The 26,438-nt window shown below is 41.1% G+C and overlaps 1 protein-coding gene across 1 annotated transcript in view; it reads right to left on the reverse strand.

Annotated features, from left to right (window-relative positions):
* The window catches only part of rbms3 (RNA binding motif, single stranded interacting protein), a 211,351-nt gene that overhangs the window by 7,245 nt on the left and 177,668 nt on the right, over positions 1-26,438 (reverse strand). The window contains exons 8-11 of the mRNA XM_030741526.1: positions 24,214-24,257; positions 21,455-21,551; positions 17,750-17,800; positions 3,203-3,313 (exon numbers count right to left, since the gene is read on the reverse strand). Of these exons, the coding sequence (XP_030597386.1) occupies positions 3,203-3,313; positions 17,750-17,800; positions 21,455-21,551; positions 24,214-24,257 (303 nt within the window). The remainder of the gene's footprint in view (positions 1-3,202; positions 3,314-17,749; positions 17,801-21,454; positions 21,552-24,213; positions 24,258-26,438) is intronic.

Consider the following 26,438-nt stretch of genomic DNA (forward strand, 5'->3'; position numbering starts at 1 on the left):
CCCCCCCCCCCCCCCCCCCCCCCCCAAAAAAATGCACACACACAAAACAAAGAAAAAAGACACAAGGGAAACTGCCCAGATAATACAGGAAAGCACTTCATACAAATCTGTCTTCCTGTGACACAGAAGCTGTCAATCACCACTGTCACCATGACAACAGAGACCTGTGTTCTTCATGCCATGACAGAAAGAGGATGGAGAACACTGAGGGAAGGTCACCTCCTGTCATGTCAAACAATATGTTGTTCACACAAACGCAGACAGTGACAGGCATGCAGTCTCACACACAGACACATAGACACAAATACCAAAAGGACAAACAGAGCATATGCACATCTGCACACGCACAGCGACTAACAGGGACACGAGGCATGACAGATAGACTCCTGTTAAGTGGTGAGACCTCGAAGACGGTAAATAAATCAGCAACAGAGCAATATGCACCAAACAAGGTAAAATAAATCAGCGTGAAGCATGGATGGCATGTTTATGTGTGCCATCCATAAACAGTGAGCGTGAGGTTCTTTAGCATTCTGTAATCAAGTCATTCAAGTCAGACACACACACACCAAGCTGAACTGGGGGAGTTGAAAACAGAACATTTTCTGGTGAAGCAGAAAAATTCCAAAGCAGTGACCATTAGGAGGCAGCGATCCATGCTTACTTGTTATGAGGCGAGGTTTTCCTTGCCACTCCTTTTTAAAGCCTCACCCTGCAAGCTGATCTGCGCTGCAAAATAACACAGCTTTCTCGGAAAGCTACGGTCACCACACCAGTGTGACAGCTTGGGCGGACTGAGAACATTTGGTTCTTTTCTTGGAGAGAAGGAGGAAGCCACAGCCATACACAAACAGCCGCAGCGAGGCCTGGAGCAGCCAAGAGTATTCTGAGGTGTGGCTTCTACTTCAGCAGCCAGAAGCATGATAAGTTGTTGACTCTGGAGACAGTGCTCGCTGCAGGTGCTCTTCTATGGCGAGGGCTAAGTCACGTGACCAGTTGGGGCATTCAAAATAACCTCACCACTTGTGTGTTTGCTTGAGGAATGTGCTCTAAGAGTATGTGGTGTCGGGTCCAGTTAAATACATGAATAGTTACAGATCCTGGTTCCTAACCCTTCTTTCTTTCCCAGTCATGAAAGGGATTTTACATCTGGTGTAAGATTCAGCTTTACAGGAAACACGTCTCAATTCCCCAAGATGATCAAGTGTGACATAGCGTGTGTATGTGTAGTTCAGCCATAGAGAGGTTATGCTACACAGCACATCGCCTCAGGAAAGCTAAGTCCGCATAAAGGGGAGAGGTAGAAAGGGTAAACCCAAAATGGAAAAACGAGACAGAGTGCTTTAACCCACTTTCTCCTATAATACAACCCATCAAACATCAGAAGCCATCATCATAGATTAGCCTGTCTCTAATCCTGGCTGTTAGCACAGCTGGGGCAGATTAGGGAGGGGGCATTCCTGACAGAGCCAACATGGCGTCACAGTCGCTGACAGCTCACCTGGAAACACATGGATAACTGTACAATACAGCACTGTTTCAATCATACACACACAAACACACACACAGAGATCAAACGTAGTTCTGGAGCAAAGCTGCCTGCCTGCCTGCCTGCCCCCGGGCAGCAGGGTTAGGGCAGGAAGTCAGGCTTCAGAACTGTGTGACACCTCTAAGTCGACTTGATCCTGAAACAGGCGGGAGTTCATGGTTTAGGGGGCAGCAACTGTAAGTGAGTGTGTGGAAAACTGATGGAGTGATAGATTTTCTGTATGATTTAGAGAGCGGGGGAGACAAAGTGTGAGAAAGAAACAGAAATTAGGGGGTGAAAGTGAAAAAGGTGGAGAAGAGAGAAGCCTGTCACACTGTTAAGCTTCACAGGAAATCTGTTTAATGTGGAAGATCAGGAAGGAAATACGCTCTCTCAATATGTGGCTGTGAATGCATGCAGTGTAAAACAAATGATATGGCAGCTCCGTGGCTGAGCACATGTGGTGACAGCATAAGACGGTTTGGCTTCCTTGTAAGGAAATGTAAAATCCATCTTTTACTCGGTTTGTACGCAGAGTTTCTAAACTAAATGAACAATGTTCTCTAAGATCAAAAACCTCCAACTTGGTCATACTGGCCAATAGCAACAGTGCAGACTTTTTAGATATTTTAGATATTTAATTTGGAGAGACTATATATGTCATATAGACTGCGGATACCTCAGGATACTCCAGGAGGAACTGGAATACGTTGCTGTGGAAAAATGAAATACATTGCTTACCCTGCTGCTGCCATGACTTGACTTCGGCTAGGAAGAGGAGAATGACCGGACTGCTCTACTCAAGCAAACGGCTGCACAATTTGTAACAATTTGTGCTAGTTGTTCCCGCAAAGTGTAGATATTTCTTGAAGTTAAGTGACTTCCAGTAAGTGCATGCAAAATTCGCACTGGCGACAAAACCCTGGCAACCTGTGAAATGGAGCTTTCAAACACTGTAAAAGGATCCATAAAGATTTTAACCAAAACCATAATCTTTTCCTTGCAATAGATTAAAAGATTTACAAGCCAAATGAGACTCGGAGACTATTTAAAAAACTATTAAAATAATATCTTTTTTGCCAGGGCTACAGATCACAGGTAGAAATTATTAAAATGAACTGGGCAATTTTGTGTGTGTGTGTATGTGTGTGTGTGTGTGTGTGTGTGTGTGTGTGTGTGTGTGTGCGTGCGTGCGCGCGCTTTGGTAATAAATTTCTATATGTTGAAAGGCTGCGATGTACATTGTTATGATGCATGGTAGCGCAGCTTATGTGATACTGGCTAGAACTTGTAAATGAGGCCACTGCAGTTTAGATGGTTGCTGGTTGTACTGTAAGGACTTGTGTGTGTTGCTGTGTAAGTTGTCATGGATTATAGTCACAACAGTTTTCGCTGTGCCCTCAGGAAGAATAGCTGCTGTATGGCTGTGAGGATCCTAATAAACTAAACTTGCTGCACAAATACTGATGCCCCAACTTCATCATCCAGGAACTCTTTCAAAATTTAATGCAGTACTAACTGAAACACTCACAGTGACGGGGTATTGCTGGTACAGCTAATATGCTGGAAGCACTTCACAATTGTCTACTAGTCAGAGATTCTGTCATGATGATTACGGTAACTGCATGAGCTTGTGTGAGTGTATCTGTGCGTGACATAGTGAAGGCTACTCACACTTCCTGTAGTGCCCAGGGACAGATGGTTCATCTGCTGGGTGAGAGGGCCCATCATACTGGCAGGCTGCATGGACATAGTGTGGTCCATGGGTGGCGTGAACACTGCACCCTGGGGGAAGCAGGTTTAAAAAAAAAAAAAAAAAGGACAAAGAGAAAAGAATTGAGGAACAGGAGAAATGATGGAGACTGCACATTTTGGTTTAATGCATGCCCCTCTCTGACTAAATATGTAGACTTACGTAAGCCTCAACTGAACTTCCACAAGTGGTTGCTAGTACTCATACTGTCTAAATATAAATTATATAGCGCTTTAGAAAAAAGGCGAAACAAAGTGAGACGAAGTGCAACAAGAGAGAAAGTCAGCAGGAGGACAGAAAGAAGAAAAGTTGGATTAGTGATGAAATCATCAAAAACATAAAGTGAATAAAAAGAAGAATAGAGGAGAGCAGCACAAACAGAGGAGGAGGAGAAGGAAAGCGGGACAGTGTCAATAAACTGCAACAGAACACAGGGACAGTTTCAAGATCAATACACACCACTGTCTTTAGTCCATCAAAGTCATCACTGCTGCTGACGTATCAACAGTGTGAGTTTTTCTGGTTGCTGAGTGAAAATGCTTTCTTTCTGTCCCTCCCTCACTCCCTCTCGAGCCTCTCCTCCCGGTATAATGCACAGCATGTTTTCCCTAACGGGCGCATGAGAACACTAGAAGCTTCTTTTTCACGGTGCAGTGAAACATGAGGGAAAGTGATGAAACCATTGTTGCTCTTTCATCCCTTGTCATGATAGCTCCATTTCCGCAGCACTGAAGCCTTCAGAGGAATGCGTTCAAAACCAGCCCGTTTCCTCTGTTCAGCTCGCCTCTCTTTTCTTTTTTGTGCACTTGTGTCTGTACTGTAACTGTGCCTATGCGCGTTTGTGGGTAAGCCTGCAACACACTGTATGTAACAGCATTAGTGCACGAGTGTGAAGGAGGATGACACTGTCTATAAGTGTGTGTGTGAGCGTGTGTGAGCTATAGTGTTTATTGGATGTGTGCATGTGCATACCCCACTGGTGACTCTGTGTGGGCCTATTGGAGAACAAACTGTGCAGACACAGCCTGTCAGAATTGCTCTGCTTGTCTACTCCCTGCATTCCCAACACAGGCAGCTGACTTGCTCTTCCCTCCCTCTTCCTTCTTCCCTCTCTGCTATCTCTGACTCAATATGGAAGCTTCATGTGACCCTTTGTGGAGGTACACACACAAAAAAAAAAGAAAGAAACTGGATAAAGACTGGACTGAATTTGCCACTCACTGAATGAAAACAGGTTTCATCCCAGAAAATGTAGGGTTAGTTGTGACAAATATATTACCTTCTTATGTCCTAGTCTATTGTTTGTAATACTTTGAACAGCTGGAAATGTGTCAGGCTAAATTAGAGACACTTGGGAGAACTTTGAAATGCAAAATTTCTCATGATTATTACCAATCCGAACTGTAAATTATAGCAGAGAAGCACGAAACACATTCTAGAAATTATGAAATGCAACTCTACCACTTGATGAATGGGAATGCACCATGTTCTGCAACCTTTAAAAAAAAGCATTTTTTTTTTAAAATGCAAATATGGGATGTAAATACCTGTCACTAAATAAACTTAATGCTAGTTTGATAAATAAAGGCCCTGTGAAGAGTTAAGAAGGTAATGAAATGCAGTCATTCTGTTGCAGATTTGCTGCTGTTCTTGGGATCATTATCCTGTTATATGACCCAGGATCAGCCAAGCTTTAGCTGTTGGACAGATGGCCTCACACTGGGCTCTAAAATGCTTTGATATACAGAGGAGTTCATAGTCAACTCAATGACTCTAAGGTAGTCAGGTCCTGTGGCTTCAAAACAAGCCCAAACCATCATCTCTCCACCACCGTGCTGGTATGAGGTGTTTGTGCTGATATGCTGAGTTTGGTTTTTGCTAAATGTGCATTATGGCCAAAAATCTCCACTTTGGTATTATTGGTCCAAAGGACATTCTTCCAGAAGTCTTGGGGTTTGTTCAGATGCAACTTTGCAAACCTAAGCTGTGCTACCATGTTATTTTTGGAGAGAAGAGGCTTTCTCCTGGCAACCCATCCAAACAAGCCATACTTGTTCAGTCTTTTTTAAATTGTACTCTCATGAACTTTAACATTTAACATGCTAACTGAGGCCTATAGGGTCTGAGATGTAGCTTTTGGGCATTCTGCACTTTCTCTGAGCATTGCACAGCTGATTTTGCTGGGACATTGTTTTCCTCTTAATTGTGAGGAAAGCAGTACGGATGTACTTTCCTTTTCATGGTCAGTATATCTAGCCCAAACTTAAACTAAGATTAAACTCCCTTGTGGACCTGCACACCTACTATTACAGTTCTAGTCTGCTTGGAGTGCACTTTAGGGACACACGCATAGTTGGTGTCCCCTTTTTATTGGAGAAGTACTGTGTTGACACCAAATTGGAGGGTATGCAGACATCTGCACTGAGCTCGGCATACTCCCTCTGATGATGAAATGTCAGTCAGATCCAAGCAGACCCTTGGAAGGAGGTGAAACTGAATACACCTTAAACTTCAAACTTATTGCTAATTTAAATGGAAAAAACTATCTCAGTCAAGTTTTTTTTTATTATTATTACTATTCTGAACTACAAATTTCTTGATGAAGGTATATTATAGGAATTTGAAAAAAACAATGAAGGAATATCAAACGTATATATTTCTGACCACACACACAAAACTATTACTTTAGCCATTTATTTTAATCAATAGACAGTATTTAAAAAGCAGGCAGAGTGGTATCTGTCCATGTAACATTATTATATATTATCAGATTATTACTGAGGCATCAAATTGCATGTAATATTTTCATTTTACAGCTGCTACTGATAAATATAGCCACTAAACATGCTGTTGAGAATTTTACTGTATAATTATACATAATATCTTAACAATTGACCCTAAACTTTGTCTATATTACGCTATATTTTTTGTATATAAGCTGAACTGGCAAAGTAACTGCAAATTATAGCCGCAATATTAATGTAGTCAAAAGCACAAAGGCTTTCCCTGTGAAATGTGGGGACTTATAAAGTAGCACCAAATGAAAATACCTAGTACTATTCTGCCACTGGCTGTGACAGATGAATAAATAAAAGGAAAGGGGAAATGAGGAAAGAGACAGAAAGACACTGTGAGGACAGGCGAGCGATGATTAAGCAAAGAGCTGATGGAGGTCATGGGGAAGACGGGAGTGAAGAACGATAGACGAGGGGAAGGAAGCAAAGAGAATTAGAGAGAAAAGGTGGGATGCATGGAAAGAGAGCGAGAGAGAGAGCGAGAGAAGACAAAGAAGGCGAAAGAAGAAGAAGACAGACGAGTAAGGCGGAAGGAAAAAAAGAGCGAGGAGCGAAAGGGAAGCAGCAGGGGCTGTGGGCTACCTGTTACTGATTCAGCCTCTGACAATACCTTTATAATGGGAAAGGGAGAGCAACGGAAAGGCTTAATTCACAGATGTGTCAGGGAGAGTTAAGCCGATTTGTGATTTCGATTTTCTGTGTTTGTGAGACTGAGTGTCTGTGAGAGAGAGGGTTTTAGTGTGTGTGTGTGTGTGTGTGTGTGTGTGTGTGTGTGTGTGTGTGTGCACCGGTGTCTGTCTGGTTGTGTGTCTGTCCATTGACGGGCTAGAGAGGAAAGAAAATGAGAAAGAGATTGACACAAAGAGACAATATGAGTTTTTGATTTGTCCTCAGTGTGTACGAGAGAGTAAGATAATGCCTGCTGCAGACGTATCTGTTACAAATGTATGAGACGATGTTTACTGAGCTCCTCAATGCATGCACATGTATTCCTGTTTATGTGCGTGTGTGGAAAAACCCATCCTGCTTAAGGTGGTATTGATTCTGCGTTAGACAAGAGATGAGATGATATCCATTCGTTGGTTGTAAAATACATTGATATACACTCAGCAGCTTGAGACAATGTACAGTAAATAAGAAATCTTGTAAAAAATGATTATGACCAGAAGTGTTTTTTAATGACTATCATATTGTAAGTACATCCTGGTGGAACACTGATTGGTATCAGCTGATATTCATTAGCTTGTCTTTACATTTGCTGATCAGAAGTAGCAACTGTAAAATAGCTGAGACAACTACATAAATGTCACACAAACAGTGACTGTTTTTACTGCCTGGTCCATTATGGCCGATGGATCTCCTCCACATGCAGCAGGCTATTAAGAGAATTTACATTCGGGTCCAGACCTTCATATACTCGAGATGCAGTCAGCTAAGCAGTATGCTCAGGCTGCTAGTATCAAACTGAAAGCAGTATTTTTTTTAACTAAACAAATCTTCAGGGGGATGGATTTGGGGCCCAGAATTTCATCCAGGTTTGTAGATACAAAAAAATATGATTTCTGGGACTGTTATTTCTGTCATAGTCAGGCAAAGAGGGACAACTGACTTCAAAAAGAATGAAAAAAGGAGGGTATTTTAGAGCGAAAAAAGTAAATAATGGAGCCATAGAAATTAGAAAATTGTTATGTCTTCTTGTTAAGATCAGCATTACAGTGTCTGATTGTGTTGACATGAAAACTGATCAGTATCAGCCCTAAAAACCTGATCACAGCAGCCCCACAGCTAGCTATTTTGCTAATCTCTCACTGCTGCAGGTTATAATTTCCAACATCATTGCCTAGCAATACTGCTGCTTCAAACTGGTGTTTATACATGTAACTACCTTGGGGCTCTACCTTCACTCTGAAAACAGCTTGAGGCCACAAAGAGAGGTTCACACACGTTTCCTCACCTTGCAGGCCCTGATGTTCTGCTATTTGCAAGAAGACGTAGTTAGAAACCGGCGCTGTGTAGCGTTCTACTACCAGCCTGGTAAGAAGAGACCAATGCGATAATAAAAGTTTTAAAACTGAATGTGCTTTGTATCGGATTCTGATGAAAGTTGGGGAATGAGAAGACAGAAGACGGGCACATGACAAGCGTCAAGAACATCAATGGGCCGAGGCTGTGTTTCTGAGGCTGTGACTAATACAAAGCATCACTTGTGTAGGTCCAATGAAAGAGGACCCGCACTTGACTCAACACGTTCTTCGCTGTATTTGACAGTTGGTTTCTCCATGTGAGGTACTGTGGTTTGGACACTGATGCTCATTTGTACATGTTAGTGTGTTTTGTGTCAGTGGAAATGTGACATGTACACTCCATGCTTCAGGGTCTTAATTCTGCAAAGTAAGTACTGTGTCTATACAACTTTGTGAGTCTTAAGAGTTACATCGTAGCCTCCTAACAAGCTTTACAGGGACGAGCTTTTTGTCCCCCTGAGGAAGACAAGTCCCCATAATGTCACAGTACAAACAAGCAGCATGACAAATACCCTTCCTCACACAGTCACACAAAGCTTTTCACTCAGTCATTCTTGGTGTGGCTTTAGCGAACATCTGCTGATAACCGAGTGGTAACTACACAGTGCAGAATTGCAGGGACCCTTAAATACTCCAGGTTTATCCACCTGAAGGCTACACGCTATTGGTAACGGCTGTATCGCCATAAAAACTGTATAAAAAAGAAGAAAAAAAAACATGAATGTGAGAATAATTTCTATATTCCTGCATTATCTAAATGTGTCTGTGTGCCCTTATATATCGAGTTCTGTGGTTGTGCTGCATTAAGATTTATAGTAGTACCCCTTAAGTCTCCCTTCACCTACTTCAACTGGGACCACGTTTTCCAGATGTCCTCAGGCACCTTTGTATTCGGGTAAGCCTAGAAAAGGGAGCCAGTATCCTGGGTATTTCAAACTAATCTGCAGCAGGAATCCCTCCTTGGGGCTAACAGACTACCAAGGTTTCCTGACTATTAACAACAGAGTCTGTCTACGGGACACAATGTGCTATAGACTGACCCAGGATGGTGAACTGCTGATTTTACCCAAGTGAGGCAGCAAACAATAGCGCAGACTGATGAATAGCAATGAACGAGCTTCGCAAGTTGACAGTGATATGTGTAGCGGCTTAACTTGGTCTTTGCCATCACATGGAAATTTGAAATCTCATTTTGTAATGGTTTTGGAAATCTTAATTGCAAACACAGGAAAGCCTTACAGGGAAAAGAGAGTTGTTGCTCTGAAACCAAAGCAGCTGAAGGGTAGTAAAAATTTATGTTAACAGATTAACATGTGGAGCATGATGCAGATGAAAGATTTCTCACCTCTGGTTATGTGGCAATGAGGATTATCTACTGTGTATATATTTGTCCTATGCAATGAAAAGGCAATAAGAGGGATGATGAATCTGCTTCCACCTGCCTATTGATGCATTTGCTTGTCTTTGTCTGTTTGTACAATATTACATATTCAATTTAAAATATGTGGGAGACGAGGTGTATAGGTTAAAATTGCGGGTCAAAATTTGGGAGCATGAATAACCAACTTGCCGTGGCTGAGATGGATTATGGTAATACAGTTGCTTTGTAAGGCTCGCATATATATATATATATATATATATATGTGTGTGTGTGTGTGTGTCAGTGAAGGAGAGCAAAACTAATAATTTCCTCAGTAATATGGTGGCTTATGACCATAAAATGATTCTAGTAATAAAGTTATTATGAAAAATAAAGCACCAGCTTCTCCACATTGAAGAGGACATGCTATTTGGATAGATTTGTAGCATGCGTTTGTGTGTTGTGTGTCATAATGTGTGTATGAGACGATAAGGGTGCTAGATGAAGCATGTAACAGTATTTGTCATGTCTTCGTGGGAGGTCCATTCCTCTCCACGGTCGGACTGTGCTCGTTTATCAGCCGTTCTCTGACTGCCTTTTGTAGACAAATACATCATTTCACACACAAGGATCTCTCCAGAATGTTTACTCTATTCACAAAAGCAAGAAGGAAAAAAAAAAGATTAGAAATCCAATTAAAACAGCACCAGCTAATAAAGCCTGTCCACCAAAGCATATCAGCTTTGTCTTCAAACAAATTTTTTTGCTACTATCGCAAAATTTGTCGAAGCAATATCCAAAAAGCTTATAGTGAAAATGCAGCCACTCAATCTCCTTGTCAGTCACCTGGTGGCTCTGCAACAGTATCTTTCTAACATATATATTAAACTTTAACCCTGAGCAGACACTTTTTTTTTTTTGCTGGCACAGACACAGTAGCTGCAGTTTTTGTCTGAAAGGGCAGCAGAGAAGAGTGAGACGCAGAGAGAGGGAGAAACAGGAGGGACAGAGTGAGACAAAATGAGATCTAGGTGTACAGAAAGAAGGAGTGGGAGTGAGGATGGGAAAGAGGGATGGGAAAGAGGGATGGAAAAAACTAAAAGAGAAACTCAAGGACGACTGTAGCCCTGTCTCAAATTCTGCCTCGCCCGTCAAATCCATGAGACCAACATAATGTTCCCTCTCTGAATCCGTGGAGCATTTTTAATGTCAAGCGGGGAGATGGGTATCACACAGTGCACTGATTCACCCCTTTTCGATGAGGGCAGATAGTTACGGTTCACGTTCTAAGAGGCCAAGTGAACGTCTATTCAAAACCTGTGCCAGGGAGAACTGGCCAGAGTGCAACGGCAGAGGAATTCAATAATTCACCTCCAGAATATAAGGGCCAATGCACTCAGGCAAATGCACACTTGAAGCACATACGGTTCAGAGTAAGGAAAAGGGGTGGGGTGGGGGGGGGGGAGACTGATAAGTCATGGGGAAAGACAGCAATGCTGCGCATGGCTGGCACAGCACTTAGTCTGGCACTCTTTGGTGGTGTGAACTGAATTTAAGAGAATGTGAAGGTGATTGATGATCTGTATGTAAGTGAGATTTACCACTGTATGGAATGTGTTTTGTGGACTCAAATAATATGTGCGTTTAGGCATTTGCACAACTGCACGCATGCATTTCTCATTTTGGGCCTTTAGTTCTTTAATTTTTTTGTTACTTCTTCAGGGTCTGCTGTTTTTCGCAGCACTGATCAAGGAAGAGAGCGATGCTTTGACATGTCACGTCTAACTGCCACGAAGAACACCTCAGAGATGGCACGAGAGAGGAAAGAGGGAAAAGAAATGATAAACAAAAGGAGAAAAGAAAGAAGAACAATGCATGGAAGAACAGGCTGCAGACTCATTTAGATGTCCACTTAAAAAACAAAACAAACAAAAAAAAAACGAACACTGTCACTTTCTATCAGGTTTCACGCAGAGTACATTTTGCCCATTAATTGAAGATAAGCAAATTTTGAAAACTGTTCTCTGCTCACTCAACCTTTCTAACTGCTAACAAAGCGGCGGCTCCTCTGCGGGATGAAGTCCAGTTTCGTATGGATAGACTTGTCAAACTTAATCTACTCAGATACAAACAAACACCTTTTGCTGTAGAAGTACATGCTGCAGTGCTCTCTGTTTACTGTGCAATAAGGCAACTCTCGGTCAAGTTGCTTCCAGTGTCAGCAGTTTGATTTACTTCCATTCAACACAACATCTATTATTTCCAACAAATTGCGTTTTAACACAGTTAATGGACTTCAGGTTTGCAAAGGCAGTGGATGACTGAAATTAAGAAAAACATCAAATTAGGTTAACAAATCAGTGCAGTGTCATTAGTATCAGCAGTAGCTATCTAACAAGGGTTTTTAACAATATACAGCTCTACCAGTACAATTTCACAAAGAAGATCATTTTGACCTGCTGATAGCTACTCTACTTAATAACACTAAGGTCACCATATCACATCAGAGTAAGTTTACCATGACTGTTATCGTAGCAGGCATGCTGTTTTTTAAAGGCTCAAGTAGAAAGTATAGATAACTTCATTTTAGCATAAAAAATTTATATAAGCATAGAATAGAATGCCTTTATTGTCATTATACAGGATGTACAATGAGATTGGAGCAGAGAAATCAAAAACAAAAACAGCCAGTCAGGCATCCCGAAGGAGAAATCTTGTTATATTTAGTAGGACCAATCTAAAATACAAAGTGATCTGGTCTTTGCAGATATTTCTTTTTACAATAGTTCAACCCACAGACTGTAAATTAAAGATGGATGCAGCCCCACATCACCACCCATTGTAAATCCCCGAGATGAACATTTTCGCTGTTTGATGAGTGACAAGTGGATCTGACTAAGAAACTGAGGGACAATGCATTATCACAGTGTAGTAACTTGTCAAACACAAGGTAGACCTGCCCTAAAGCACACCCTGCTTTATATCTTTTTGGACACTAACGGGCACTATAATGTACAAATTGAACGTCATGCTTTTTTAATAAGACTTAAGAGACATAAGCTTATCAGGAAAGTGTTTACAGATATCATAGAGCAGGGAAGAGGCTGTTCATAGATGTCTACACAACAAGACTACTTTTTGCAACTAAATGAGTCGCCCCCCCCCCACTGCTGGCTATTAAAAAAAACCTGCAGGGTTGAGCCATGTCTTCACTGGTTTTGCATAACTGTTAAACTACTGATAACTGCTCTTGTGGACTCTTGGTGTGTCTGTGAGTGTTTTTAAATGCAAATACTGTGTAGTACTTCCAGACAACTTAATGTTTATCTTTCTCAAGTGATTAAACTTTTGTGAAAAGAGTAACCTGCCTCTTTCTGCTACCTCCTCTATCGCTTTATCTTCATTTAGCATGCATACAGACTATTCAATTCTGTTCTCTACCGTATCACTGTCCAGCTCTTCCCCTTCCATGCTCTGTTGCCTCCATATTGCCCAGATATCAGGAGCACCATTGCACAACGCTCCATTGGTTTAACACGCAACATGAGGAAGGAGTCGCCAAATTGCCGCACAATCAATTGGTTCTTAATGCCCTGAGTAGCCCCCCAAGCATTTGAACTAGGATGCTTAGCTAATTTGATGTGATTCACTGAACTGATGGCAGGGAGAAACAGTGTGTCTGTGTGTGTGTCTGTGTGTGTATGTAAAGGGCAGTCTGCTGTGTTTGTAGCTGGTAGTTGATATGAGGCACGGGTCATAAAGGGAGACAGATTGGTAGCTATGATTCACTGTCGGCAGTGACAGCTGGGGTTAGCACCTACCAGCCATTTGGTGACAGAAAGAGCCAATGGAACACAATGGGGACGGGGCCATGGGGACGGATATGGCCACATGGCTACTGCTGGCATGAGGGCATGATGATGTAGACAGTACAATGTGGCTGCTGGTTAGTGGCTGGTGCCAAAGGCATCAAGAGGCCTCATGACATAAGGCTTAACGATGGATGACCATCAGGCATTGCATGGGCTGGTAAAGAACAACCAGTATGGACCACACATATGGCAATTCATAACGCACATACGCACATACAAACATGTATCAGGCAAACAAGCAGCTACCCAACCATAGATGATGAGGCAGTGTATACTGTATTCTCTCTATGTGATGACAGACAAACCACAACACCACATGGCCAAAAGCCTGAGAAGACGCCAGAAGACGAGGAAAACAGTATGCACATTCAAGCAAATACATGTATTATTATAGTGTGGATACACACACACACACACACACACACACACACACACACACACACACACACACACACACACACACACACACACACACACACACACACACGCAGATATACAGATGTATCTATGTGCAAAGAATACATGTACACACTAAAACACAAGCAGGGTGCACTGCACATGCTGAGCAGTTATACCATTAGAGGTCTCTGTCACGTTTGTCATTCACCTTGTAATGCTGTCTACCACCCAAGACATCTTATTTTCACAATAGGCAGGCTCAGCAGCAGCAGCAGCAAAAACAGCAGCTTGTTAGTGAGCTAGCTTTAATCCAGTCTGAAGCAAGTGTCACAAGGAAGGAGCATACCTGACTGAGACTACCGCATAATACAGCAGGTGAGGAGGTGGCTGGGTGAGTGAAGATATGCGCAGAAAAAGAAAGGCAAACTGGGAGCCTCATAGGCCAGCTGCAGCTGGGTGTGGTGTGTGTGTGTGTGTGTTGGGCTGGTGGCCTGCTGTGACCAGATTACATGTTCACTGTCCCACAGCGGGAGTGGAAGTGAGATGGGTAGGACTGAGTGGTAAATGGCCACAGCGGGGAGCCATGTGGCTGGTTGAGCACTCCTCCAGTGAGCGAGTGCTGAACCATCAGCTGCAGAGTCCAATGTTTCCCAATTTGTTCAGTGGCAGGGACTCTAAAGCAGTTGTCTTCTTGACTGAGGCTAACAATGTTATCGACATGTGTGTGGACTTCTTTAGGCAAACAACATTTTTCATGTAAAAGCATCAACAGCAACAGCTAAACGAAAAATATGATTTAGTGTCTACGATCCTATGCCTGTGTGCCAGTTCAGTGGCTGGAAGCCTAATGTTTTTGGGTTGTATGTAGCTCTGTCTTTGCCCATGTGTAAATGACTTGAGGAAATTCTACAAATTTGGCACAAATGTTCACTTTGATGTAACAATGAACTGATAATATTTCGGTGGTCGATGCTCATAGGTCACCGTGTACTCACAAAACACCCATGGTATGTGGCTGTAACTCTAGAATTCACACACTGATTATGTACGAGGAAAATGTGGAGTAATGCCATTTTATATGCAACATTACAAAATCAACTTCACGGGGACATCATAATGCTCTCCAAAAACATTACTTAGAAAGAGAAGGAGAGAAGGATTTAAACTGGTGGAGCCATATAACCCCAGTTTCTGGGTAAAACACAATTAATTAATCTAATAATCGACAAAAAATTGGTGAATAATAATCTAGAAACTGTGTGTCTGAACTAATTTTTTTCCTATTATTATAACGCTTTTGGGCTGGTATCTACCCAGAGTATAAAATATTTGTTGCAGCATATAACCGTATAACCTCGGGTTATAAATCGGAACTGTAAGGTGCTACCTATTCACTCATATGCATATTCATTTGCTCATTAGTACAGAATAGTGAGCTTTGATATCAAAGCATGACTCAAATTATGCGGCTGTGAGATTCATTAGAGGTAACTTCAGCAAAAAATAACACTAGTTACCCTGAGGTTGGTAATTTCTTTTCCAAAGACAAAATAACTTATTGTATCAATAAAATTAGAACTGCGGTGCAGAATTTACACGCATATTCTGAGCCATGCTGTGAAGCACGTCTTTGTGGTAGAGCACAGTTCTAAAAAGTGTGCTTCGTGTTTTAAAAAAAAAAAAAAACCCTCCACTGCACTCTGTTGCAGGCTAATAAGTCTAAATAGCCACTGTATTAAAAACTGCACTGAGATTTCCCCCCAAAAAGGGAAGCTTTTTATAGTTGTAAACAATCAGATAAATTTGCCCTTGACTCGTAACCAGTCTTTTTCTGTGAATAAACTGAGAGCAATGAAGTATATTGAATATGCTTCAGGGGCCACAAAAAGCCTCAAGCAACTACTAAAAACCTCTGGCAGAATGATTTAAAATCTCTAAGAAACACAATGAGAACACTTACAGAGCTGGGATCAATTAAAAACTCAACCTTTAAACAATTCACTAAACCACTAATGTACTTTGTTGTTAGAACAATAGGGAGGGAAATCTTGCAAGCATTTTCAAGCGTGAGTGTCGGTGCGCTTCAGAGATATGAATCTAAAAAACTGGATACGCGGCGGTATTTGAGGAAATGTACAGTACTGTGAAAAAGCCTTGAGCCAGCGCTTATTTCTTTATATTTTGCTAGGAAAATGGGAAATAGGTATAGCGATTAATTGAAACATGAGCAAATATACATAGAGATACAGCATATAAGGCAAAAACAAAGGCAGCTTTCTTTTAATTTCTTTAAGTAGTCTTCAGGAATAATTCTTCAGGCTTGTTGAAGGACATTCAAGGCTCTTCTGTGGTTGTTGGCTCCCTTTTGTTCCATTCTCCATTCAACAATGTTGAGGGCCGGGCTTTGGGAAGGCCAATCTATGACTGATTGTGTGTTTTTATATCCAGGTATGCTTTTACTGCATTGGCAGTGTGTTTGGGATCATTGCCATGCTGAAAAATAAAGCTGTTGCCAATCAGATACTTTCCAGATGGCATTGCACAGTGGATCAAAATCTGATGGTACTTTTCTCGGTTTATAATTTCATCAATTTTAGCGGGATCTCCAACACCACTGGCTGTAAGGCAACCCCAAACCATGACAGAGCCTCCACTGTGTTTTACAGATGGCTGTAACACTCACTGTTGTACCTCTCTCCATACATATTGATGTCAATTTGAAATTTGGACTTGAAACATAATACCTCTTATCACTGATTTTCGGTCTAATTCTCGTGTATTTTGGCACACCTCGGCCTTTTCTCATTGTTATACTGTAAAATACTATTTTATTCCTGCCAGTTATTGTTAGCCAGTTATTTTTATTAGAGTCAACTAAATAAATGGAAACAAATTACGTGTTTTTCGTAAAAGGCTGCTAGTAACAAAGTGCTCATAGCTAGAATTTAAAATTTATTTGCTACGTTGTCTGTTATGTGCAGACAACCCTGCTTCATCGTGAGTTAGGTGCCTTCTTGTGGTTCAGTAATTAATAGGTCAGCGTTAAGCCGCTTTACCTGAAAAAGGTCGGGTAAAAGAGTGAAAAAGCAGCAAATATCCAAATAAAGACCCTCAGAAAAATTGCAAAAATTTTTACTCAAGACGGCTTTAAAAATGACAAGAAAGTTTGACTCCTTGGAATCAAAATATAAAGAAATGAGGACGTTTACAGTCCTGTAAATCTGTGAAAATGTCATTTTCTTTTATTTATTAAATCACAAACAAGAAAGTTTAGCTTTCACCGATAAGAGGCGGTTATGATTCTGCCTAAACTAAAATGTTAAAGTACTCATTTAAAACTCTGCGATCAATACAAACATTTTGGGCCCTCTCTGTTGTTTCTCCTCCAACCAGAATAACTGAATGTGACTGAATGCAATGCGATTACCTCACTGCTAAAGACTGTGTTGCTCATGAGCTAAATCTAATTAATATTAGCCCCCCCCCTTGTCTGCTGTCTGGGATGGTAACCTCAAACAGCAGTCTGTCTTGTGCTGTGGTCTGGTAAATGACTCTGAATTGCTTCCTGGCACAACCAAAACACATAAACTCCACAAAGCCTCCCAAAAATAAAACAAAATGTGTTTGTATACTTAGGAGAGATGGAAAAATGTGGTTATCAGAATTGGATAAAGTAACTCCAGGACCAAAATAGTGTAATCATTTAGCCATAAGAAGTTACAGTGGCCAAGTGCATGTATGAAATTTAGCTGGTTTAACATTTGGTCTGCAGCTGAAGAATAATGTCGCTTAAACGGTTTTCCAAGCGGAATCGTTTTCCGGTCAGTCGTATTGGGGTAAATACAAAAATGTCTCCATGTTGTAAACTATTTTCAGAATAAATATAAAAATACGCATCTTTTAAAAAACTTTCATCAGCTCAGACTGGATGTGCATCACAGACTTCCAACTACAGGGTGGGCTCCAGTGGGGACTCGAGGGCAGCTGCACTACTTCAGGTAAATGGTAGAGTACTTACTGTAGGTTGCATAACATATTGTTGATGAGGCATCCATGACGTACTCTGGACCTGAGGAGAAATACACAAAATGTAAAATGGTGTTGGCTATAAAAAGCTTTCCTTTGTCTTAGTAAGAGCTAAAAAGTATTTCACATAATGCAATAAATGCTATTCAAATTGTCACAATATGTTCAAACACTCTTCAGTCTGGAGGTTTTAAAATGATTGCACGGGTTTTAATGCACCAAAATGGCCAAACTTTAATTTGTGCCAAAGAATTACTAACAGAATCTGGAGGCAGTACATATCTCCGCTGCCTTATCATTATTGCCAACAGTATGAGTTGCGCATAACGCCCATAAAATTAGGCTTTTTCTATATTATAATATATTAAAGCTGCGTCCAGTGCTGTTGGAACAGGGGTGAAAGGTCAGGGACAGACCTCTAGAGAAGAATCACAAAAATACAGAACAAAGAACTGCAAAGCCACTACCAGAGGGAAAAAAAAAAACATACCCAGAAATGCATATTTACAAATGTGGATTCAAAAGTTAAAGAGATGGAGAAACAGTGGCAGCGAGTATTATAAAGAAACTGGAGGAATGGACGCTGAACAAACAGAGCTTTTATGCTGGAGAGAGGAATTAGACAGCTTGTAGCAGACAAACACACAGACTGGCCACTGATCCTGGTAAAATGATTAGATTAAACAAAGACAAACATGGAATAATCTGCTGTAAGAGCAATCAATCCTCTGAGCCAACCCAAATGCGTGATTTGGATCCATACCTAAACAAGCCTGATATTCTATAACACGATGCCAAGTCTGCTTGTTTATACATGGCAATATTTGTTCTCCCCAGCTGAATGGGACAGCAGATAGACACAGAGAAAGCTTATATTTAATCACTTATCTTCAGCAATTTCTAACTAAGACACTGCGTGACCGTCATGTGATTATTTCAACAAGAGAGGATGGCTTTACACTGGGATTAAGAAAAATTGTGAGAGAAACATGGTAAAATCTTTGGTGGTAAAATAAAACTGGCAGTCTTGCATACTAATGTGAGACAGGCCGACTCACGATTTATTTGAAGCAACCAAAGATGAAAGAGTCAAAACCCTAACCAATAAAAATACACTGAATACAACAAGTCCATTCTACTGAAATAAGTAAACAAAAGATCCACAGCTTATTCACTTCATATTCTTTCTGCCGGCCCTAAACAGTTTAAAAATCTCCTCCTCCTTCTCTACTGTTTCGAAGCCCGCGCACGTGATCGGTAAATCCTCTTCATTGTTTCACTACATTTTCAAAACAGGTCAAACTGATGTTGTCTCCGTTTGTTTTTCCTCTGTTCACTTAGTAGTGCTGCCATCCAGCAGACACCACCTGACATCCCTTGATATGATATTATTAGATTCATTTCAAACAGCAAAATGTACAGCAGTCTTTTAAGACCAAGTGTTGCCATTTTTCCACTGGTGTTGTAGACATACGGACAATGTGTCCTTTTGGCTTTGTCACCTTGACGTGGTGGTGACAGCAAAAATAGGATGCTGAGAGATACGGATTATAAATTCCAGTTTGCCAGACATGAGACAGTAGTTTTCACTCACTTTTAACTTGTGGCATCACTCACTGGTTAGACTTACGCACTAAAAACTACCAGTTTCAGGAAAAAACTGGTGTTTGGTTACAATGTGTCTAGGTTAAAAAAAATGAAGAAAGTGTCTATCTGTGAGATGACAGGTTTTGACAGCTTCAGTGGGACTTTACTGAGAATCAACATCTACCAGATAAAAATAAACCAGACTGACCCTTTATCAGGCAAGAAAGAAAGAAAGAGAGAATGTGTTAGTAAATGCAGCACAAAACATGAAGAGATCCAAATGACTGCTTTCACAGACTAGTCTTAACTCACTTGACCTGAGTTGGCTTTCCCCAAAACACCCAACAACACCTCTTCTAGAGCCGTTCAGAGTTACAGCAGGTAGAGTAATTCCACATTCAGTGTGAGTGAAGGGTAAAATGTGCACAACCTAATAAGTTCCCTACCTTTGGCTGAACTTCACAGCTTATATTACAATTTAGAAGAGCCTGTCATCCAACAGGCCAAAAAGCCGGTAAGTCAGTCGTTCAGCTGCATGGTCAGCCAGCTGGCCTCCTGTCCAACCAGTCACACGTAAAGCCAAACAGCCAGCCAGTTAGCTAGTTAGTAAGCCCGCCAGCCCTACGCCCTATCAGCCAGCCACATATTTAGTCAGCCAGTGAGAGAGTCTGTATAAGCAGTGATGTAAACCAGGCCACGGCTGGCTGGCGGCACTCGCTGAAATCTTGGTAGTGATCTGGCCTGGACCGTCTCCTGTCATGTGGATCATCAAACCGGTTTTTCCAGGAAATAAATCCAATCATTATTGAGGAGCCAAGCATAAAGAACACCAGAACGCCTCTGTTGGTATGGGTCATTTGCAGATTTGATAAACGAATTCTATCAAAAGTTCAAAAATATCAACTCAACACAAACATAAAAGGAAGAATGACATATACAGTCATTTCCATGCACCTTGAGATTTTCATTACAAAGGCAATACTTTTATCATAAAAGGAAGTGATTTCCTTTTGTCTTGCATATATAGCTGCCTAGCTTCTCTTCTCCTTTTTTCCTGTGCCTCTTTGTACTTGAGGCAGAAGATGAAGGACTCACCTTCCTGCCGTGACTGGCTGAAGGGCAATATTACAGGAAGCAGCGGCAGAGCTGCCCGATATTGAAACTGTGAGGATTAATATTCCTCAAAAGCCTGGCCATTGTTTTTGATAAATCAATTTGGGAAGCCTTCCGAGAGCGGATTAGAGACGCGCCCTGGCCCACTTTTCTCCCTCCTTCTCTCTCCTCTGCCCCTCCACCACAGGTACTGGACCAGAGTTTTAATCAAGCGTGCCTCAAAGATGGGCACAGCAACCTTCAGCAACACCCCTCCTCTGCCCACCCAGCCGTGCCATCGCTATCACCTAAACCTACTCTCCTCCTTAGTTGTCTCTCTCTCCATCTGTCTCTTTTATTTCCTTATCTATCCTTCATCTTCCTTCTCTTGCTCTCTGTCCTTGTTTTTCTGTCTCTGCATACCAAACAGAGCCGATGCTAAACGATAGTGTCTGATCGAGAGGGCACAGTGGCAGTGTCTCTTGATGTTTCGATTCGGCAAAGGGTGTTGCGTGAAATGTGCAGTGACGGAAAATGGTTAACGCTCCCGACATATCACAGGGCCAATTTTTTATGATCCCACTCTGTTCTGTTGCATTACTCTGCAGATCACAGCAGTGCTCTGTGGAGTGGAAGTGGAAGGATCGGTGCTGAAGTTGAATAAAATAAAATTAAACAGAGCACAAAAGGAGGTTCGGACTTCAGGAGGGAGGTATCTGTTTCTTTATCCTAGACACTTTCACTCTTGATTGGCGCATTTCTTTTTTCTACCTTGTCAGCCTTTTTAAAATCCACCTTTTTTTTTGTAGCTTGTGTTCTGATCCCCGGTGTGTTTGCTGCCTACGAAACAGATGTCATCGAGCACAGCTGGAGCATCGAAGAAACAACGAGGGAAGAAGAAAGGACCTCATGCTGCTTTGCAGCCCATCCCCTCTTTTCCAACCCCCTACACAAAGTATACCTTCATATTATGCACACAGACAGAATTCTACCCATACTGCAGTGCATTACGGCTCACCTGATATGTGGAAACGGGGGAAGCAGCGATGATGGGCGTGATGGAGGTCTGTGCGATCATGCGGTTGGTGGCGATGCTGTAAGGCGAGGAGTAGAACCTGAGGAGGAAGAAAAAAAGATGATTAAAGAACAGGAGTAGACAGGACACAGCTACTTTATTTCTATTAGGTATATGAAACATTTTTATGTTATCAGGATATTACACTACCTTAATACAAAAACTGGGATGTTAAAGTTAAACCTCTGATAAATGCACAAGATTTAGAGAACATCTGAATATTTGGCATGCCTCCAATTTTGCATTAATGACACATGTAACAACACATGTAATCGAGCAGCATTGACTCCACGGGTTTCTGCAACCCGTGGCTTTCTCTGACTTCAGTTGCCCTTAGACTGAATGCTCAGGAGGGCTGAGGTCAGGTGACTATAAAGGGAAGCCTATGACAGTCAGCACTCCTTGATTGCCTTTGGCTTTCAAGTCACTTCTTTGAGCTTTGAGCATTTCAAGCTTTGAGGTGTGCTGGGAGTCATTATCCTTCTCCACATAGCTGGAAACCAGAGGGTGTGGCATATCTCTAAGGAATGGAGCGCTGCTTCTCTGTGGTCCGGATACAGTTTATTTAGCACAGGTGTCCAACTCTAGAGCAGACAGAACATCCCTTGTCTGGATTGTTTCCACTGCAGTATTAATGTAGGTTTGATGCAAGCACATTAATGCCATGCGCTAAGCTTGGATCCATCACTAAATCAAAATTACTACCCTCACTATGGTAAGATGCTGGTATGTATCAACCCGCATCTTGGCCTTGTTTCTCTCTTCATCCTCGTCTATAGAGACTGTTTAGTAACAGTCTCTATTGACGAGGATGTTACTAAACAGCCTTGTAATCATTATTTAGCAAAGTCTGCCTGTGTTGGATTTGCTCTTCTATCTCTCTGTGAGCAGGGCTTGATGGATTGCTTTTCTGATGGTGTGGTCTCTTGTGGTCTGCTTGCTCAAACTTTAGACTGCTTTAACTGACGAGGAGAAAGTCCCTCTTTGCAAGGAATAACAATTTGACTTTTGATACTTTAGCTTAGCTCTGATACCAGAACTTCTGGAAAGCTGATGCACAGCCTGACTGTCACTGAACACCAGTTCAATGGATGAGATACACCTCAAGGAAATCTGACCTTCCGAACAAGAGAGTTAACACGACCAATAACAATAACGTTTTTATTGTTTCCAAACTGTCACTCTGGGTTATTTCTTGGTTTAACTGAAAATAAACAGAAAAAAAACACACACATGCTTGTAAACTAAAACACACACGTGCACAGACACACACTGTGGATTTATACTGTAGCGGGTTCAGAAAAAAACCAAAAAACACTTCACTATATTTTTTATTCATGATGACACATAAAAGTTGCATGAAGTGTCTTAACATACCGATTGTAGTATTTAGGCTGCGCTGCTGACTTAAGTATCATGCTTGTAGGCTTAGTTTGGAGAAAGCTCAATGCATTTCAAGAAGCAGCGGTATTGTTTAAGTGGTAAAGTGGTGGGCTACACCACTTTATTTCAATGGTGAACGTCGCTGAGATCCCCTGGGAGGTTTAGTGGGATGTCCAACAGTCTTAGCAATAAAGGGTGAAGATCATAATACTGGCCAAGGATGTAGCAACCACTTCTATAATTTTCACCATATTGGGAGCAATCCAGCAGTAAACACGAGTGTTAAACAATCCCCTGCGTATGCTACTTATTACATGCTGGAATAGTATACACTGTTTCACCTTTTCAAAACTTCTCTTTGCTGTTGGTTTCTAAAAGTATGCAGTTAAATATTATGCAGATATTAAAAGAAAAAAAGTAAATTTAGTCCCACAATAGCATGTATATGCATTAGATATGGCTAATTTGCATTATAATTATATTCTATATTCAATAATTTGAATTTGAGCTTGAATTTATGTATTTTATGTACCTGTAAGAAATGTAAAACAGCATTTTTATTGATTTTTTTTTTTTTTTTTTTTTACTGTGCATTAATTTGACATTTTTCGGAAGTTTTCTACACTTTATTTTAACACTTGACTCATTTTCCATTCTTTCTTAGTTAATTCACATTATTTTTCTTCTTTCCTGGAGCAAAAAAAAATCTGGCTGAAGGTACTGAGAGTGTCATTTCTTTCTTAGCAGTTTTGTTTCTTTGGGATTATAAGTTGAAGGATTTGTACTAAAGCAGACTTTTATATTGCATATCGCCTGTAATGAGCGATGTTATTCATCCAGTGTTGTGTTTTGGTTGAGACTGACTCACTGGAGGATAAGTGGCTTAGGAAGTGGGAGTGAGGAGCTTCCTGTGAATGACTGAGGCCAGAGGGAGATAAAGGGGAGCCTCAGCACTCTCCTTCCTGTTTCAGTACCGTGGGGAAAAATAAAACATGATGCTGGGTCATTTATTTCCACAGCACCATTAAGCCATGACACAAAGACACAAAAACACACATACCTGAGTACCCAAACATAAACAGACACACAAACACACACATACGTGTGTGTGCGCGCGCTTACTCAGCACCCCTTTGCCATTTCTCACCCGACCTCACCAATGAAAACCGATGTCTGAAGTCCATATAGATTTCCTTAATCAAACAGTAACAAAGTGCAGACACTACATTAATCTTTATGTATGACAGTGGTATCGACCAGGGTTCTATGAGCCAGGAGGTGAGTGTATTAGCCGGTGCCAAGGATAGATCAAGTCTTACCCATTCTGCATTGCAGCAGGATCATATGTTAACGCCATGCCAGTCTGAAAGACAAAAAACAAGAAAAAAATTAGGGATTAGTAAGAAAACAAGTGCTCCAACTGGATTACATACAGTATATGAAATAAAACCGCTGCAGCAAAAGGACATGTCATGAGTCAATAACAATAGATAACCTTTGTTACGCTTTCACCATTTATATCCCTTTTTTCAATGTGACATTGTTGTGCTACAGTAAAAAGTAGGAGAAAGCAACAAAAGCAATCACGCTTTCAGTAATTAAGAAAAAAAGAAAAAAAAGGTCTGCAACAAAGCAGCAATACACTGAAAACACAGAGAAAGAAGTGATTTGTTTAAGGCCTACGTTTCAGTCATGATCTAAACATAGCTAAGACGACGACTCTGATCACTGCAGCTGCCTCAGTGACACTAAGAATGACAAAGATACTCAATAACAAAGGAACCCACTCACTACATTTTAAGTGCAACTTATCAGAAACACTCAGTTCAATGATGACAAACATACATGCTGATTGGGGTGGAATACTGTTAGGTCCATAATTTGCTTGACAAAGAGCATTTTTGCAGTTTTGCCTCTGTACACCACCACAGTGGATTTTAAAATCAAACAGTAATTATGGGACTGAAATGCAGGCTTTCACCTTTAATTCAAAGGGTTTTACAAAAATTTTGCATTAACTGTTCAGGAATTATAACCAGTTTTATACACAGCCTCTTATTTACTGGGGATCAAAAGCTAAAAAAAATTAAGCAGACATAATATCTGAAGTTGATTCAAAGTGCTGAATTTGTGCTTTGTAGCTTTTCACTGTTATTTTTAATATGAGGTCCAAAGAGATGTCAGTGGAAATAAGTGTCAATTCAGTAACACCAAAGGCCCGAAAGACCGCTAAAGTGACATCCAAAGTGCATGATGACAGAATTATTCCATGCTTGAGAAAAACAGCTTCACACCTTCTAACCAAGTTAAGAACAGTCTTGAGGAGGTAGGCGTATTTCTATCATGGTCTATAATCAAGAGTTGCTTCCCTGAATTGAAACACAGACGGTTTACACTCAAGAACAAAAAGGGAAATTATGACACTGCCAGAAAACATCAAAAAGAGCCCCCATGGGTCTGAAAAAAATTCTTTGGACAGATGAAAGCAAGGTCAACTTTTCCCAGAATGATGGGAAAAGAAAATTATGGAGAAGGAGGAAAAACAGCCAAATCCAAAGTATACCACATCATCTGTCAAACATGGTGGAGGCAGGGTTACGGCATGGACATGTATGGCTGCCAGTGGAACCGAGTCACTAGTGTTTAGCGTGACTGCTGATAGAAGTAGCAGGATGGATTCTGAAGTGTACAGGGCTAAGCTCTCTGCTCAGATTCAGCCACATGCTACAAAACTGATCGGAGTACAAATGAATAATGACCCAAAGCGTACTGCAAAAGCAAACCAAGGGTTTCTCAAAGAAAAGAGTCAAGTCAGTCACCTGATCTCAACCAACCAACCAGAGCATGCTTTTCAGTTATTAAATACAAAACTGAATGCAGAAAGACCCATAAACAATCAGCAACTGAAGGTGGCTGCAGTAAAGGCCTAGCGGAGCCAAATATGGAGAAGGAACTCAATTTTCTGTACATTCAGCCACTTCTGCTACCTGTAGACTGCAGTGTTTTCCCCACACTGGCTTGCTGTATGTCACTCGTATGTCACGGACAGTGCCGTCAATATATTCCTGCGCCACTGTCGCCAAGACAATTTTCTGTACCTGTATTGTACTTGGAGAATAATTTGATTAAGATTCTGATTCTTTTTGTCCAAAACAAATTAAATCAAATCTAAATCAACTCATTTCAAAGTGGAAAAACTGACAAGTGACAAAGGCAATGTGGGAGAAAGCTTAGTCAATAGGACAAAGTGAATTACTATTGAAGACGCGTTGTTCTATTTCAATCACGTATAGTCATGTTTTTATGAATGAGAGGAAATGAAGAAATGCCCTTTGGAGGGAAAAGGAATGGGTGGAAAACCAAGTTCCCTGTCTGGTGATGGTGTGTGTACATGTGTCCAGGTAAGTGTGTGAGAGTGTGTGTGCGTGTGTATGTGTGTGAGACCCTTTTAGAGTCCAGGAGAGAAACCTGTGTGCCGCAATCCTTCATCTGCATTCCTGAAGGTTCTCTCCCCAAGGAGAGCTAATCCGATTTCTTTTAACAG

The sequence above is a fragment of the Archocentrus centrarchus genome, chromosome 11 (genome assembly GCF_007364275.1).
Source record: "Archocentrus centrarchus isolate MPI-CPG fArcCen1 chromosome 11, fArcCen1, whole genome shotgun sequence".
NCBI classification, from domain to species: Eukaryota; Metazoa; Chordata; class Actinopteri; order Cichliformes; family Cichlidae; genus Archocentrus; species Archocentrus centrarchus.